This window comes from Mobula birostris, chromosome 19 (genome assembly GCF_030028105.1).
Source record: "Mobula birostris isolate sMobBir1 chromosome 19, sMobBir1.hap1, whole genome shotgun sequence".
NCBI classification, from domain to species: Eukaryota; Metazoa; Chordata; class Chondrichthyes; order Myliobatiformes; family Myliobatidae; genus Mobula; species Mobula birostris.
The window spans coordinates 40,594,151-40,610,554 of NC_092388.1; the positions used below are offsets into that span (position 1 = coordinate 40,594,151).

At 40.3% G+C, this 16,404-nt stretch overlaps 1 protein-coding gene across 4 annotated transcripts in view; it reads right to left on the reverse strand.

Moving 5' to 3' along the window:
- Window positions 1–16,404, reverse strand: part of znrf2b (zinc and ring finger 2b) — a 174,521-nt gene that overhangs the window by 52,365 nt on the left and 105,752 nt on the right. For 3 of the 4 annotated variants that reach the window (XM_072283485.1, XM_072283486.1, XM_072283487.1), the window contains exon 2: window positions 10,666–10,761. The exons of the other annotated variant lie outside the window; for it this stretch is intronic. In XM_072283485.1, the coding sequence (XP_072139586.1) occupies window positions 10,666–10,761 (96 nt within the window). The remainder of the gene's footprint in view (window positions 1–10,665; window positions 10,762–16,404) is intronic. 4 annotated transcript variants of the gene reach the window in all.

Here is a 16,404-nt window from a genome sequence, read left to right on the forward strand (position 1 = left end):
GCTTACATGGTTGCTCTGTGAGAGAGCCTTCACTGGATGGGTTTGTACCACTTCAAGGAGGCAGCTCAACATCATTCAACAAGGGCAATTGTGGGTGGCCATAAATGAAAAGCTCTGCAAAAAGAGGGAAGTTCAAATTTACAAAAAAATAAATAAATCAGCCTCCAAATCTGTTCAAAACTAAAATTTACAGCGGGAGTCCTAAGTCAGAGAGTGTCTACATTGCACCCATTTCACTTACGTAACCCCTTAGACAGTTATCCTTTGGGAACAATTAATGTTACAAAAAATAACATCCCTTTCATTGCATAGTGGAGGTAACAATAGCATGGACAAGGGTAGTGAAATTGCTCCAGATGTTGCATTCTAGAAATGTTGCTTCTGGCTGAATTAATTTACTGATATTGAGTCTGACAGTAATCAGAGATAATGTCCATCAATACTCCAGCTCCCACAGGGTACTTGATGTACTTACGATCCACAATTTCTTTTTCTTGTTGGTTTGGGTCTGCATCTTTCCTCTGGGAACAGGCACTGGATAACTTACACCATTACAGAATAGTCGTCAGCCACTTGGACGGAACAGGCTCGGATTCAGAGATTAAAGGACAACATTGAAAAGCATTGAACATGGGATTATGGTTGGGGCTAAGGCCAACATGGGGATGTGCAACAGGGGTTTGGGGCTGCTTAACTTTATTTCACAAAATTACAAACTGACTCTGATAGATTTGAAATAATCACATTTCAGCAATGCACACAAAATGTGGGAGAACTCAGCAGGTCAGCTAGTATCTATGGAGGGGAATAAATAGTCAAAGTTTTCATACAATCATAAGACATAGGAGCAGAATTAGGCTATTTGTCCAGGCTAAGACCCTTCATCAGGATTGGGTCGGATTCTGGCTTCTGACCCCTTCCTTTCCAGCCCTGATGACGGGTCTCAGCCCAAAACATCAACTGTTTATTCCCCTCCATAGGTGCTGCCAGACCTGCTAAGTTCCTCCAAAATTCTGGATGTGTTGCTAAAGACTTAGGGCATCAGCAGAATCTCTTCAGTTCTTACTTTTTTTTTTAACAATTTTTACTAAAAAGTATTGGGAAAATTGGAAAGAATCAGAGATGATTGTCACATACAAAAGAAAGTAAATTTCTATTCCTTTGAAAACTGTATTATTATCTTACTAATTTGCAAACAAAACCACTGCCCTCCATTCCTAGGTTAATTGCTCTCTTGTTCCAAAGTTCTTGTTCCTTATGGGACAGCAATCTGAATACGACAAAGTAAACAACATCTGATTGGCAGTAGCAAACAACAAGTAACTAGGTTACACAAGTATAACGATTGCGTCATAAACACACACACACACACACACACATACATACACACACACACACACACACACACGTGCGCGCACACAAAAATTGCAGAAAAACAATGATCCAAAAATAATAAAAGGAAGTTGTATCAGATAGACTTGTGAAATAGGAAATGACTATGACTGTGTCATCTTATGGAGTTAGCAGGCATTGATTTGTATGAACCAAGACCTATAACATATAGAGTAGTTCACTAAGGCAGATCCATGTAAAAGGAACAAGGCTTTACTAAATTAAATCCACTACTAAGCTCTCATGGTGCCACGTAACATTTGTGTTGCCTTTTATCAGAAAACTAGTCGTCCTTCCCGCATGCTCCCTAAACAAACTCATTGCCTACCAATCCTCCCTGCCATTTAGGCACTAAAATGAGCATGTTAGGAGACAATGACACGCTGCACGTATTTTAGATGATACTGTCACAAAATTCAGACATGCTTGAATGGCCCATGGACAACATTGGCCACTAGTACAAAAGCACAAACGTTAGATTTGCTTCTACAAGACTTTGTGTACGAGACTAGCCATGTTCAAGACAGTAATTGATGTTTGGAAAGACCAACAGCATGTTCCCTTATGTTATCTATTCACCTTTCCCTGGTCTTGGGGAGAAAAAGGTCAGTGGGGAGCCGATATCTCCAATTTAAATGCAGTCAATGTAGTCAGAGATCCAAATTAGTAAAAGCCGAAAACTTCCTTAAAGCTTCTTATCAGGAAGTCCAGCATCTTTTTTCTACAGGTCTTTTAGGTTAATTCATGAATGTTTTAAGGTAAACAAACTTTGTGTCTTCCACCTGACTTTAGTTTACACCTTAGAACATACTTAGCTCATTTCCAAACGTACCTCAAATGTCTTCGTTGGGTCAGCTGACAACTTTTAGTTAACTGTCAGATGCAGTCTCTCGGAATGGGTAAAGTACTTTAAATTTAGATTCGTATGCTCCTGCTACAAGCCTAAGTTGCTAGGGTAATGTAAGCTGTTTTTGAGCTTGCTTCCAAGCTGTTCTAAGAATGATTGCAACCACATCGCAGGGTATTTGAATTCAGTCATATATTGGGTCCAAAATGTGCAATTACTGTCTCAATCAATTTTTGTTTAATGCAGATTGTGTTCAATTAATCTTATTTACATTCTAATTATTAATTGATTTTAACCAAGATATATACGTCAATGATTGCATTCGAACAGCAACTTCAGGATCCTTAGAATAATTAACTAGGAATTACTTTAGTTGTGACTGTGAATTGGCGTTGAGAACTAACCTCTAACAAATTTTATCCTAATCCTTGTCTTCTACCTGACGCAAGAATCCTAAGCTTTCCTTCTAGCTAAGGAAATCTTTTCATCCCAGCAATATTTACTTCCCTGCAATCAGGAAAAGGAGACACAAGGACAGTAGACCCTGCACAGAGTGCAAACTGAGGGTGAAACTGAGGGTGATATTATGTGAGACTACATCCATTATGAAAGGATAAACAAAATAGAGTGAGTTACTTTTCATTTTAAACAAAAGTCTAAGAGTTAGCTTAATTAAGGTTTTTATTAAAATGGAAGGTTTTAATAGACATAGATTGTCTGCTTCCAGTTGTGGGAAGATGATTATATAGAGGCTATAAATACAGAATGGTCACTATGGTATCAAATAGTGGATTTAGATTTTTTTTAAATGTCTTCACTTGGAGTGGTGAGAATGTGAAATCCACTACTGCAGAAAGTAGCTGAAGCAAATTTCATTGACGTATTTAAAGGGAGGATGGACAAATACTTAAGGAAGAAGGCAGAGCCATGTTATGCTAATAAAGAACTTTAGGAAGGACTTCCAGGTGGAACCTAAGTAGCAGCATGTACTGGATACTGCAAGTGGCCTGTTTCTTATTTATTTATTCACACCACTTTGTTGTGGTATGTATATAATTAAAATTCACATTCATTTTTAATAAACTGCTCCAAACTTCTGTTAATGATTAGTACTCAACACAAGCCTTTTTCCTTCAACACCAATTGGTGAGGTACTCTTAAAAACTTGCATGGTAATATTTTGGTTCATGGAATCCATGTTAGCACAGTTCTAAACCAATATTGGTTGCTGTCGTGCCCACAGTCTTGAATATTCCTAGTTTTTAATATACAGTGGATTCCAGATAACTGGGCCACATCAGGACCAATACATTTTGGCCCAATCAAGCGGCTGCCTCAATTAGCTAAAGTTTCATGGGAATAGTTAAAAAGGTATAAAAAATACAAACTACCATTTAACTGAGTACTAAGTTATGCATTTAAATGAAATACAGAACAAAGTAGAACACTACCAATGTTACTAGAGTACTATAAAATAGCGTGTTAGTTCCAAATTGTATCCTGATGGAGGATATCATCCAGTGTATGTTGCCATGTTCTTTTGATTGATGTAAATGAATAGAATCGTTGCAGACACCTAGTGCAGATAATGGACTCCTTTCATAAATTTTCATTATAACATGCAAGATGATTGTTGATTTAATTCCTCGTAGTTCCTTATTTGTTGAAGTAGTGGAATAGTTTCATTTTTACTCCCTCCCATTTCTGGCATCTCAGAGCCTGAATGCTTGAAGCCATTGTTAACAAAACAGTTCTAAAATAGCTTGTTGTTTATTTCTCACCAACTATCAGTGACAAAAATCACTGCTTTCTGAACACAAACATTCAACTGATGCTATTTAAAAACTATTTGCTCTAAGCATTGTCTAGTTACTAATAGCCACATGAATTCACACAACTAACTAGGTAGAAACTGTTCAGCAACAAGAGTGTCCCAAATAAACAAACAGAATCCTGGCTTTTTTCTTGGTTAGTTTTTGTTCTCTAAGAGCTGTCTCGATTAAGTGGCTGCACTGATTAAGCGACGCACGAATTGACTGGAATGCACTGTATATTTATACTTCCTTTGTAAGGCTGAATGAATTCAGCCTTTTCCACATTCAATGGATAAGCATTCCATGTTCCAGCAATATACCACAAAGATATTTCTTGGAGTTTTTCTGCTCGCTTTCTGTGACAATTTTATATTGACTCCTTACCAACAATGTTCTATCCAAAGGACACAACATAGACTTTGTTTTTTCTTTATTAGAACTAATCACGGCTTTAAAAACCTTGTATGGACCTCTTCTTCACTTTTGGTACTCCACAAAAGCACTGCTTGTGCCTTAACCTTCTTCCCATAACTAGGTTCCCACTTATCCTGGTAGATCCAAACCATCATCCCTATGAATGCAACGTCCCTTTTTATACAGGGAAATAGTTAAGTAATGCATTTGCCATTTTATTGTCATTTTACCTTATCCTTCACATCTGTTTATATGATCTTTTTCTATCTAGCTTCACTGTACCTTTCCTCTTTTCACATTTGAATGTCTATTTGGTGAAATTGAAATGGTAACTAAAGTAAAATACATCAATCAACACACATCCAAAGCTTACATTTCATGGGTGGAACGAGCCTTTTTGGAAAGAGAAGCAAAAAAACTCCAGTCTCCACCCTATTATCAGACATTCCCTATGTTCTCTCTACCCTACCCACTTCTCTGTAACTTAAAACACGGTCTTCAAGTTCGGATGAAAAGTCACAGCCTGAAACATTAACTCTGTTTCACTCTCCACAGATGCCGCTTGATCTGAGTATTCCCAGCACTCTTCTTTATTTCTGGGAAGAATTTGTCTTTACAATCAGTGCAAATGTCAGACAAATTACCACCATTCTGCATTGTCACTCTAATTTTAGTGTGACAAATGTTTTTGAAGTTTTTGAATTTCCCAGGCATGCAAGTCTAACACAACCGAGTGTGAACATACACAGCAAGAAAGAATAGCACCCTAAAAAATTCACAATACCCAACATTCTGGATAGTTAAAGGGTTAATTCTTGACAATAGAATGCAAACAAATACGCTTGGTATTAGAAACTATTCTCTGAGCAAAAGAACCACTCCACAACATGTGCCATGACATCTGTCATGCGCTTGACCCTGACACACCTCAAAAACAAGGACACTTGTGTCAGAATGTTGTTTCTGGATTTCATTTGGCATTCAACACTACTGTCCCACAGACCTTGGTGAACAAATTCCTACTCCTCTGTCTAAATACTCCACTGTGCAACGGGGTGTAGGACTTCCTAACCAACAGATCTCAGTCAGGATTCACAACTACTCCTCCCTCCCAATCATCCTCAACACAGGTGCCTCCAAGGGCTGCGTGCTACGCCCATTGCTGTTCTCACTCTGCTCACACAGGACAGCATGGCCAAACGCCCAAGTAATCACATTGTCAAGTTCGCCGACGTCATGACAGTGGTGTGGTTTGTCAACAACAATGACGAGACGGCCTACAGAGAGGAGGTGGAAGAGCTCAAGGCCTGGTGCCAGGCAAATAACCTCTTCCTCATAGTCAACATGACAAAGGAGATGGTTATCGACTTTAGGAGAAATCACACCACTGACGCCGCTCTTACAGCTGTTTCAATCTCCTGGGAGTGCACATCTTGCACAAGCTCTCAAGAGCCCAGAGCACATTCTACATAACCAGGAAAGTACTGTACACCAGCACCTCTACTTTCTAAGGGGGCAGAAGAGAACTGGACTATGCATATCTGTACTCATGTTATTCTACACGCACAGTAGTGAGCACCCTAACAGGCTACATCACTGCAAAGTACAGAATCTGCACTGCATTGGACAGGAAGGCTCTGCAACAAGTAGTCAGAACTACGCAACGCACTACTGGCACCAGACTACCCACCACCAATGACATGTATACAGAAAGGTGCCTGAAAGCGCCAGTAACATCATGAAAGATCCCGCCAATCCTGCTCATGGACAGTTTTTTCCCACTCCCATGAGAAAGGAGGCAACGTAGCACCCATGCCTGGAGCACCAGACTCAAACACAGTTACTTTCCCGAAGCAGTTAGGCTGATCAGCACATCCACTGACTAGCCACCTCTCCACATCCCCAATACCACTACTTTATCTTTTCCTGTCAGTCACCTGGTGTATAAACACTCCTGTGCCCAGCACAACTTGATGGACAAGCAATCAATATATGTCTATAAACTATCTAATGCACAAATATAGTATTTATTTTGCTTTTTTATTATTGTACTCATTGCTTTTTTTTTATGCTGCAGTAATTACTTCGGTTTTCTTTACACTTTGGGTCTTGGAAATGATATTAAACAATCTTGAACCATGAGAAGACATAATTAGAGACAGTGCATTTAGGAGTTGGAATCAAGAGGCAAATCTTCGTGCAAAGATGGCTGATTGCGAGAGCTCTTTTTTCATAAAGAATGTGGATGTTGGGCTTCAAGAACTCTGTTCAACATGGAGGGGGAGAGAACGTCAATGAGTCTAGAGCGAAAAGTATTGAGATACATAGTGAAACAAAAACAGTAATTGCCAGAAACATACTTAAGGTCAGGCAGCATCTGTGAAAAGAGAAAGGGGTAATATTTTAGGTCAAAGATATTACAACAAATCTAAAATATTGACATTTTCTCCTCAAACAGACGCTGCCTGACCTGCAGAGTGCTTCTGTGTTCCTTTCAGATGTCCAGCATCACCTGCATTTTGATTTTCTAAAATAATCCATTCTCACAGATTGGGACTGGTCAGGTACCAACATCAACAAACAATTGCAACAAGATACCACCAATATCTTTCGAAGGATATTTAAAACTAGCTTAAGTGGCCATGGATCAGGATGCAAATGAAGTATCAGAGCAAAACACACACCAAAAATGCTCTACTCGTTTGGTGGAAACTGGAAAACCAAAGAGCCTTAAATTTACCCTTCTAAACTTGAGCTGTGACTGGAGAGACTAATTTTGTACCATCCAACCACGGAAAAAGCAGCTCTGGTAACCTGTGCACCCCGGTGCGACAAATGTTAAGGCAAGGACTGAGAGTTGTTCTCAGAAGTACACTAGCACAAAACAGACTGAATTGAGTTTAATCAAATGATTCTTACAGCTGTGTGAAGCTAATGTGCTAAAAAAAACCTCTTGATGTAACAGATTTACAAACAACTTCACTGTTGGTTATAAATCTTCTGAGAAGTGCTTACATTGAAACTCTGATTTTCTAAGAGAGTTCACAAAGGGTGAAAAAATGATGTTCTAGTCATCAGATTAGAAGAAATCATCCACTTCTGAATCTGACAAAATCTCTCTTTGTCAACATCATTTCAATGCAATCAACAAAAGGAGGAGAAATCCTTTTTCATTTCAAAGCCTTTATTCGGTAGGCAGGGGATGCATTTTCTGTTCAGGTGCATAAAGCGAAATGGCTGGGGAAGCCGATACATTAACAACTTTAGCTCATGGGGATTTATTTTACTCACCTCTGCAAATTGTCACAAAGTGGAGGTGTTATCTGGTAAAGCAATCAATAGACAAGTCAGGCACCATTATAACACCCGGGTCTTGTTAGCATTCCTCCCTCTGACCTCCTAAACAGGGAACAGTCCCCAGAACAAGACATGTGCTCTGCATTGAACTTGCAATCAGTGAAGAAGAGGAGAAATGAAAAAGGGGCGGGGAAGATTCAATATATCTTCCGAGGCAAAAGAAAGGAAATTATTCGCAGCAGGTTCACTTGCAAACCAAAATCAATCTAAATTTATTTTCTAACATTACAGTCGTTCCAAATAGCCTCGACTTGGTGGGGAAAGAGTTCACAACTCTCCTGTTAAAGTCGCAGGTCAGACTGGGTTTCATTCGTGTCTGATCTGCATATTTAACCTGGACTTTCTCTGCCTGGAGTGCAGTCCATGCACTGATTTTACAGATTTGAATTTTCAGGGTGATATCAGAGTGGAAGAGGAGAAGGTGATGCTCCACACCACTTTGTATACTCTACTAATCCAAAATTCTCTAAAGCAAGCTAAAATTGAAAGCTTCTTTCTCACAAAAAATAAATCAAAAATTTAGTGGTAGGTAAACTGCACTATTATTTCCTGAGTCGAGACCTGAACAATTCTCCATTTCCTTTATGTCTGGATCTGAATTTGTCAGGGAGTCAATGTTATAAAAAGATATAACATGGGAACACATCCTTTTGCCCATCGTATTTAAACTGACTATCAAACACCTACTTATGCTCATCCTATAGCCCCATTCCATCCTCCCCACATACCTATCAACTCCCCATAGATTTTACCATTCTGTTATGCAGTAGTGGCATTTTACAGTGGTTAATTAATCTAGCAACCCGCACATCCTTGGGATTTGATACGAAAGTGAAGCACGTGGTGAAAACTCATGCAATCATAGGGAGAACTTGTAAACTCCATGCAGTCAGCATAGAGGTAAGTCCCTGGTTGCTGGACTTGTGAAACAGTAGCTGTGCTGACTGCAGTACTGTGTTGCTCATATCGTATTCTGAATATTCTGTGTGTTTGAGATTCATGGCACAGTAGGCACTGTCATTACCAACATTAAAGAAATGCAGCCAAACCCAACCAAAAGGTCTCTGAAAGCAATATTATGTTCAGTACTTCTGAAGGAACATCTGGACATTCCACAGAAAGATGTTATAATCGCCTTGAAAATCCTCTAAGTCCTAATCAATCTTTCACTAGAAGAAAAGCATTTCCTTTCTATGCATTAGTTCATCTCCCTGTGTTGACAGAGGATATACACCAAGCTAACACAACTCTATCTTGTCCTTTGAGAGAACTCCTTCTCAGCACAACTTCAGCATAACAATTGGGTCTGAACAAACACATCTGATAGCGACCCAAGAGATGTCTGTGGACTTGGTATCCCTGCAGCACAAGAAGCAATATCTAAAAACTGAAGGAAGGAACAGTTAAGGAAATAGAAAGAATCCCCACACCGCATGATCAATTCTAATTAACAAGTGATGCAAGAAGCTCATTCATAGGGTCCCAAGACTAAAGAGACAGAAATAGAAAACAAATAAATTGCAGCTGCCGATGGGATAGGATTAATTTTTCCATCAGTGCAAGATTTGAATACTGACTGGTATTGGGCCATATTTCAGCAGCATGAACTGCTCTCCGTTATCAGCTCAACCACAGTAGCAGATGGTGTACACATGCACATGGAAACATAAATTAGATGATCATCATTCTGTGCCCATTTCATCACCATTATTACTCATCACTTGCTGAACCACTGTCTTCACACACTCATATGTAGTTTTTTCTTTCCTGAATAACTATTCATAACCAACAGCATTTTGATTCATCTTGACTCGAATCCATTGGTGATATCTGAATCAGGAGTTTGAAGAGATTTGGTTTGCCACCTAAACACTCGAAAGCTTCTACAGATGTACTGTGGAGAGCATTCTGACCTGGCTGCATCACCATCTAGTGGGGGGGGCAGGGTGGGTGGGAGGGCTACTGCACAGGATTAAAGTAAGCTGCAGGGAGTTATGAAATTAGTGAGTTCCATCGTGGGTACTAGCCTCTGTAGTGTCCAAGAAATCTTCAACAAGCGACACCTCAGAAAAGTGGCGTCCATCATTAAGGACCCCTACCACCCAAGATGTGCTCTCTTATCACTGTTACATTCAAGAAGGAGGTACAGAAGCCTGAAGGCACACACTCAGCGATTCAGAAACAGATTCTTCCCCTCTGTCATCCGATTTCTAAATGGATATTGAACCCATGAACACCACCTCACTTCTTCTTTTTTGATTACAAACAAGAGAAAACCTGCAGTTGCAGGAAATCCGAGCAACACACACAAAACGCTGGAAGAACTCAGCAAACCAGGCAGCCTCAATGGAAAAGAATGCAGTCGACGTTTCGGGCTGAGACCTGTGGGTGTTGCTTTTGTTTTAAATTTCTATTTTTGGACTACTTATCTTAATTTAACTATTTAAGATACATATACATACTTAGGGTAATACAGGTTTTTTTCCCCTAAATTTATTATGTATTGCATTGTACTGCTGCCACAAAATGAACAAATTTCTCGACATATGCTGGTTATATTAAACATGATTCTGATTCTGTTTCTGACACTGATAGTCTTAGAACTGATGTCTTTGCAAAGCATGGTGTACATCTGCACACTATGTGTGGAAAACAGGTGCAAGTCCATAGCTAACAGACAACAGACTACAAAACAAGCAATCCAGGAAGTTTCTATGCAAAAATATGGTCCAGTGTCAAAATGAGCTGCACATTTGACAGCTATAATTATCAGCTTAATTAAATTCTTTGGTGATGACATAAGATCACAATGAATAAGCTCAAGAAAATGATACAACTTACCATTATAGGTCACCCTAGGTTTGGTCAGGCACATTACAAGGTGCAAGTCCATTTCTTCAGTGGAAACAAACTTTGAGCACACAGGACATTTGAAACCTGGTTTAAAAAGAGGGGGGAAGAAAGGAATCAATTAAATTCAACACAGATTTAGATAAATGCAATTTGCACCTTATACAAGAACCAGTCCATACATTAGCCCAGTCAGTGTGGGTAGAATATTTTTAGGTACTGAAAGGTTCTCTATCAGACAATGCAAGTCAACACTTAGCTCCTCTGAGTACATAAACTGTAGTTACTGAAGCTAATCTCACTTAAATACGAACAAAAAGCTGAAGGAACTCAGCAGGAAGGGAAATGAACTGTTGACGCTTTGGGCCAAGACCCTTCATCATCACTAGAAAGGAAAAGGGAAGAAAGAGGAGGAAAGAGGAGAAAAGAAGGAGTATGAGTTGGCAGGTGATAGGTGAAACCAAGCAAGGGGAAGGTGGGTGAGAGATGGGGAATGAAGTAAGAAGCTGGAAGGTGATAGGTGGAAGAAGTAAAAGGCTAATGAAGAAGGAATCTGATAGGAGAGAACAGTAGACCGTGGAATAAAGGGAAGGAGAAGCAGCACCCGGCAGAGTGATGGACAGGTGAGGAGAAGAGAAGGGATGACAGGGGAACCAGAATAAAGAATAGAAGAGAGAAGGGGGAGGATTGGAGGGGGGAAGCTATCGTAAGTTTGAGAAATCAGCATTCATGCCATCAGGTTGGAAGCTATCCAGGCGGAATATGAAGTGTTGCTCCTCGAACTTGCATGTGGCCTCATTGTGCCAGAAGTGGAGGACAGAGAGAAACTTGTCAGAACAGGAATGGAAAGTCAAATTGAAATGAGTGGCCACCGGGAAATCCAGCCTTTTGTGGTGGGCAAAGCAAAGATAGTTGACAACAGGGTCTCCCAATCCATGTCGGGTCTCATGGACATATCACTTCAATACATCTTGGTGAACAGAAGGTTCTAGAGACTTTGCATCGTCCTTACCCATTATGTATCTGTAACTGTGGGTAGCACCGGTGACACATTTATGGTGCTGCTGCCTTACAGCTCATGACTGGGGCTCTATCCTGATCTAAGGTGTATATGGGTGTGGAGTTTGCACTTCTCCCTTTCATCTTGTGGTGTTTTTCCTGGGTGCTCGTGTAAACCATTCCAAAGAATGGTAGGTTAATGAGTCTCTGAAAATTATACAGTAAAATCCAGGAGAGATGACTGGAATGTAGAGAATACCTAACAGGAAAAATTAGGGGGAGTAGGGTTGGGATTGGTCTGTGACTGAGTAGACTCCACGGACTTCAAAAGCATTATTTTATGTCATAAGGAAAGATGAGAGAAAACATTTCTAGAATGGAGAATATTTAAACTTGTCACACTGCAATTGAGAGGTTGCAATGCTGCCTGGAACAGATGACTGTAATTATAATGTGGAGAGTCTTGAGAGGTGATTTTCAATATAAATACAGACTCTGAAATTTAAGTGAGAATCTATGGCTTTAAGGTAGACATGGAATTATTTTTATATACCTTAGCTAAAAATCGACTTTGACTGTAAACCACACTACCTGAACATTACCTTGGCCTCAATTCCCACAGTCAATTGCCAATGGGTAGTTTGTCATTTATGCTACACGAGTTTCAGTACAAAGATTAATCATTTTCTCAAGGTCATGGAGGTAAAACAGCAGACCAGAATAGGTTTAGTCATCTAACAAGAGCACACTTTAAAAGAGAGATTGTCAGTTGAATTTTCAACTCAGTTAATGATTAATATTTTTATGTTTTACCAAGTACGAAACCATATGAACTTGAAAAACATGAATTTGTTTAGAAGAAGCACTTTCTTTATCTTTAGTGGGTGATACTACTGTTAACCAATCCTGTACTGACAGACTACTCGATAAATTTGCCTCTGGGTAAAAGTTTCAAATAGGTCCTAGAGCTCGTGAAAAGATAATTCTCTGGTGTTACAGCTTGACCCCTAAGTGCTCCCTTTTTAATGGAGTTGTCCACTTTGGTGAGAAAAGCATTGAAATTACAAAAGTTTTTTGCTTCCAACATGATCCAATAGTGCTAGCTGGATTTTGGCTCATCTGGTCAGGATTGAACCAATGTCACAGGAGGAGTAAGGCTGCTTCTCCACGAGCTACACTCTATGAACACCAGTTACATTTCTCCTGAATTTAAATATTGAGAACCACTTCTCAGTTACATGAGCATAGATTAGATTCAAAATCCATCCTAGAGACTTGACCATGTTATATATGGATTGCTTCAGTGCAGAGGCATTTACCCAAGGCCTTCTCAGGTAGACATTAAAAAGCTGGTGGCATTTTTCACAGAAGGCTGGATATGCCTCCTCTGTATCTTGGTCGGTTGTTATCCCACAGTTAACACCAGCAAAGTCAAATTACTTTTCATTTACTCACTCCCACACTTTCAAATGAGTTGCCATGCCTCTCCACGTTATGACAGCACTACCTAGCAATGTCTACCTCACTGGCTATGAATCACTTTCGAGACATCCTGAGGGCATGCAAAGCTCTGCGCAAATACAAGTTCATTCTTTATTTATAATTCATGAATGTCACTGCTGTGAATGAGTTATACAGGTCTTTCAGAAAAACGCAATAAATGTTTCTGCCTTTCCTTCACTCTCCGCAATGATGACCACAAAAGGCCTTTAATGTGATACAACTCATAAATAACATCTTAACAACTTAGAAAGCACCTGTAGTGCATTAAAATATCCTAAGGCACATCCCCAGACACCAGAAGAACAGATATGTGGTGCATATTAGACTTTTGAATGTCCTTCAGTAAAGTGCCACACAAAATTACAGTGCATTACATTATATGTGAGGACTGGGGAGTCAAATAGAAAACAGAGTGGGCATAATCAGGTCATTTTTGTTTTGGGTTGAGAGGCTATGAACAGTGGTGTGGGAGGCGGGGTTGCATAGGGAGCCCATTAGCTCACAATCTATAATCAATAATTCAGATCCATTCATCTGGGTTTGCTGATGATAACTAGGAGTGTGGGCCTAAAGAGGGATAGAGAGCGACTTTAGGGGGATAGAGATGGGTTAAATGAAAGGACATGGTCATGACAGACAGAATATCTGTAGAAAAATGTGAGGTTATCCACCGATGTGAGGAAGGGAGGACTCCAAGCTAGGGTAAGACACAGAGGAATGAAGCCCCCCTCAACCCAGTATCCTTTTAGCAAACTTACAGGTGCTGGAGAACAAGATTGAGGACCCAAGGGCAAGATTGTTGGATTGGCAGGAAAAGAGGAATTGCTGCGTTCTGAGTTTCATGGAGATGTGGTTTATTCCCGACACGCCGGTTACGTCAGTAAGACCCGAAGGCTTCTCGATACACCATATGGACCGAACTGCTAATTCCGAGAAGGCAGAAGGTGAGGGGGTTCTGTGTTTCATGATAAACTCTTGTGGTGCCCTGATGCAGCGGTCCTGTTGCACTCTTATTCACCCAACCTGGAACATCTGACAATTCAGATAGTTCTAATGACCAAGAGAGTTCTTCTTTGTGATCCTGACTGCAGTTTACATACCGCCAAAAGCAGCTAATAAAAGAAGGACTTGATGGATTGAATGCCACAATTAGCAAACAAGAAACAGCATACCTTTCAAATAACTGTCAGGGACATCAATCAGACTTGTTTGAAGAAAACTCTGCCTAATTGTCATCAACATAACACCTGTAGCATCAGGGTCTCATCAGTGGCATTTAGATCTGGCGACCAAGCTAAATACAAGAGGTCCAGGTATGATCTCCAGAAAGCCATCTCATGTGTGAAGTGGCAATTCTGGACCAAACTTGAATAACAGAAGAATGCTCAACAGCTGCAGCAGGGCTTGAACTTATCATCTCCTAGAGAGAGAAACCAAGTGACATACTGTAGTTGACAACAAGCCTTTGCTCCCAGATGAGCTCTATCTCTTTTATGCTCGTTTTGACCAATGTCACTGTGATTTCTGTTGTCTAGTTGCACTTACATCCACTATGAAGAAGTGCTTTAGGAGGGTGGTGATGAAACAAGTTAACTCCTGCCTGAAGAGTGACTTGGATCTGCTTCAGTTCGTCTACTGTCACAACAGGTCAACGGCAGATGCCACTTCACTGGCTCTTCATTCAGTCCTGGAATATCTGGACAAAGTTGCATACATCAGGATGCTCTTTATTGACTAGAGTTAGGCATTCAATACTATCAACCCCTCAGAACTATCAATACGCTTCAAGACCTTGGCCTCAATACCTCCTTGTGCAACTTGATTCTCAATTTGCACACTTGCAGATCTCAGAGAGTTTGGATTGGCAACAAATTCTCCCTCAGCACAGGTGCACCACAGGGCTGCGTGCTTGGCCCTCTGCTCTACTCGCTTTATACTTTTGATCTGAGGCTAAGTACAGCTCCAATGCCACACTTAAGTTTACCGATTATACCACTGTTGTCAGTCGAATCAAGAATGGTGGCGTATCAGCATATAGGAGAAAGATTGAAAATCTGGCTGAGTGGTGCCACAGCAACCACCTCTCACTCAATGTCGGCAAGACCAAGCAGATGATTATTGACACAGGAGGTGGAAACCAGATAGGTTTCGATGAGATCCTGCCTCATTCTTCTAAACTCCAGTGAGCACAGGCCCAGAGGCATTAAATGCTCCTCATGCATTAACCATTTCATTCGTGGAATCATTTTCATGAAACACTTCTGGGCCCAATCCCAGCACATCTTTTCTTAGATAAAGAGCCCAGAACAGCTCATAATAGTGCAGTCTGATGAATGCCTTAGAAAGACATCCTTGCTTTTGTATTCTAGTCTTCTCGAAATGAATGCTAACTTTGCATTTGCCCTCCTCACCATACACTCAAACTGCAAATTAAACCTTAGGGAACCCTGCACAAGGACTCCTATGTCTCTTTGCACCTCAGGTTTTTTTCTGTCCATTTTGAGAACAGTCAACCTTTTCATTTCTTCTACCAAAGTGCATGACCATACACCTCCCAACATTAAATTCTATCTGACTCCTCTTTGCCCATTCTCCAATCTGTCTAAGTCCTTCTGTAGCCTTTTTTCCTCAAAACTACCTGCCTCTCCATCTATCTTCACATTGTCTGCAAACTTTGCAACAAAGCCATCAATTGCATCATCCAAATCATTGACATATAATGTAAAAAGAATTAGTCCCAACACAGGCTCCTACGGAAAACTACTAGTCACCGGCAGCCAGCCAGAAAAGGCTCCCTTTACTCTCACTGTTTGCCTCTTGTCAATCAGCCACTGATGTTTCCATGCCAGAATCTTTCCTGTAATACCATGGGCTTGTAGCTTGTTAAGCAGCCTCATGTGTGACACCTTGTCACAGACCTTCTGGAAATCTGAGTACACAACATCAACCGATTCTCCTTCGTCTATCCTGCTTATTATTTATTCAAAGAATTCAAACAGATTTGTCAGGTAAGATTTTTCTTTGAGGAAACCATGCTGACTATGGCCTACTTTATCAAGTGCCTCTAAGTACCCTGAGACCTAATCCTTAATAATCGACTCCAACATCTTCCCAACCACTGAGGTCAGACTATCTGGCCTATAGTTTCCTTTCTTCTGCTCTCTCCTTTCTTGAAGAATGGAGTGACAGTTGCAATTTTCCAGTCTTCCAGAACCATTCCAGAATCAT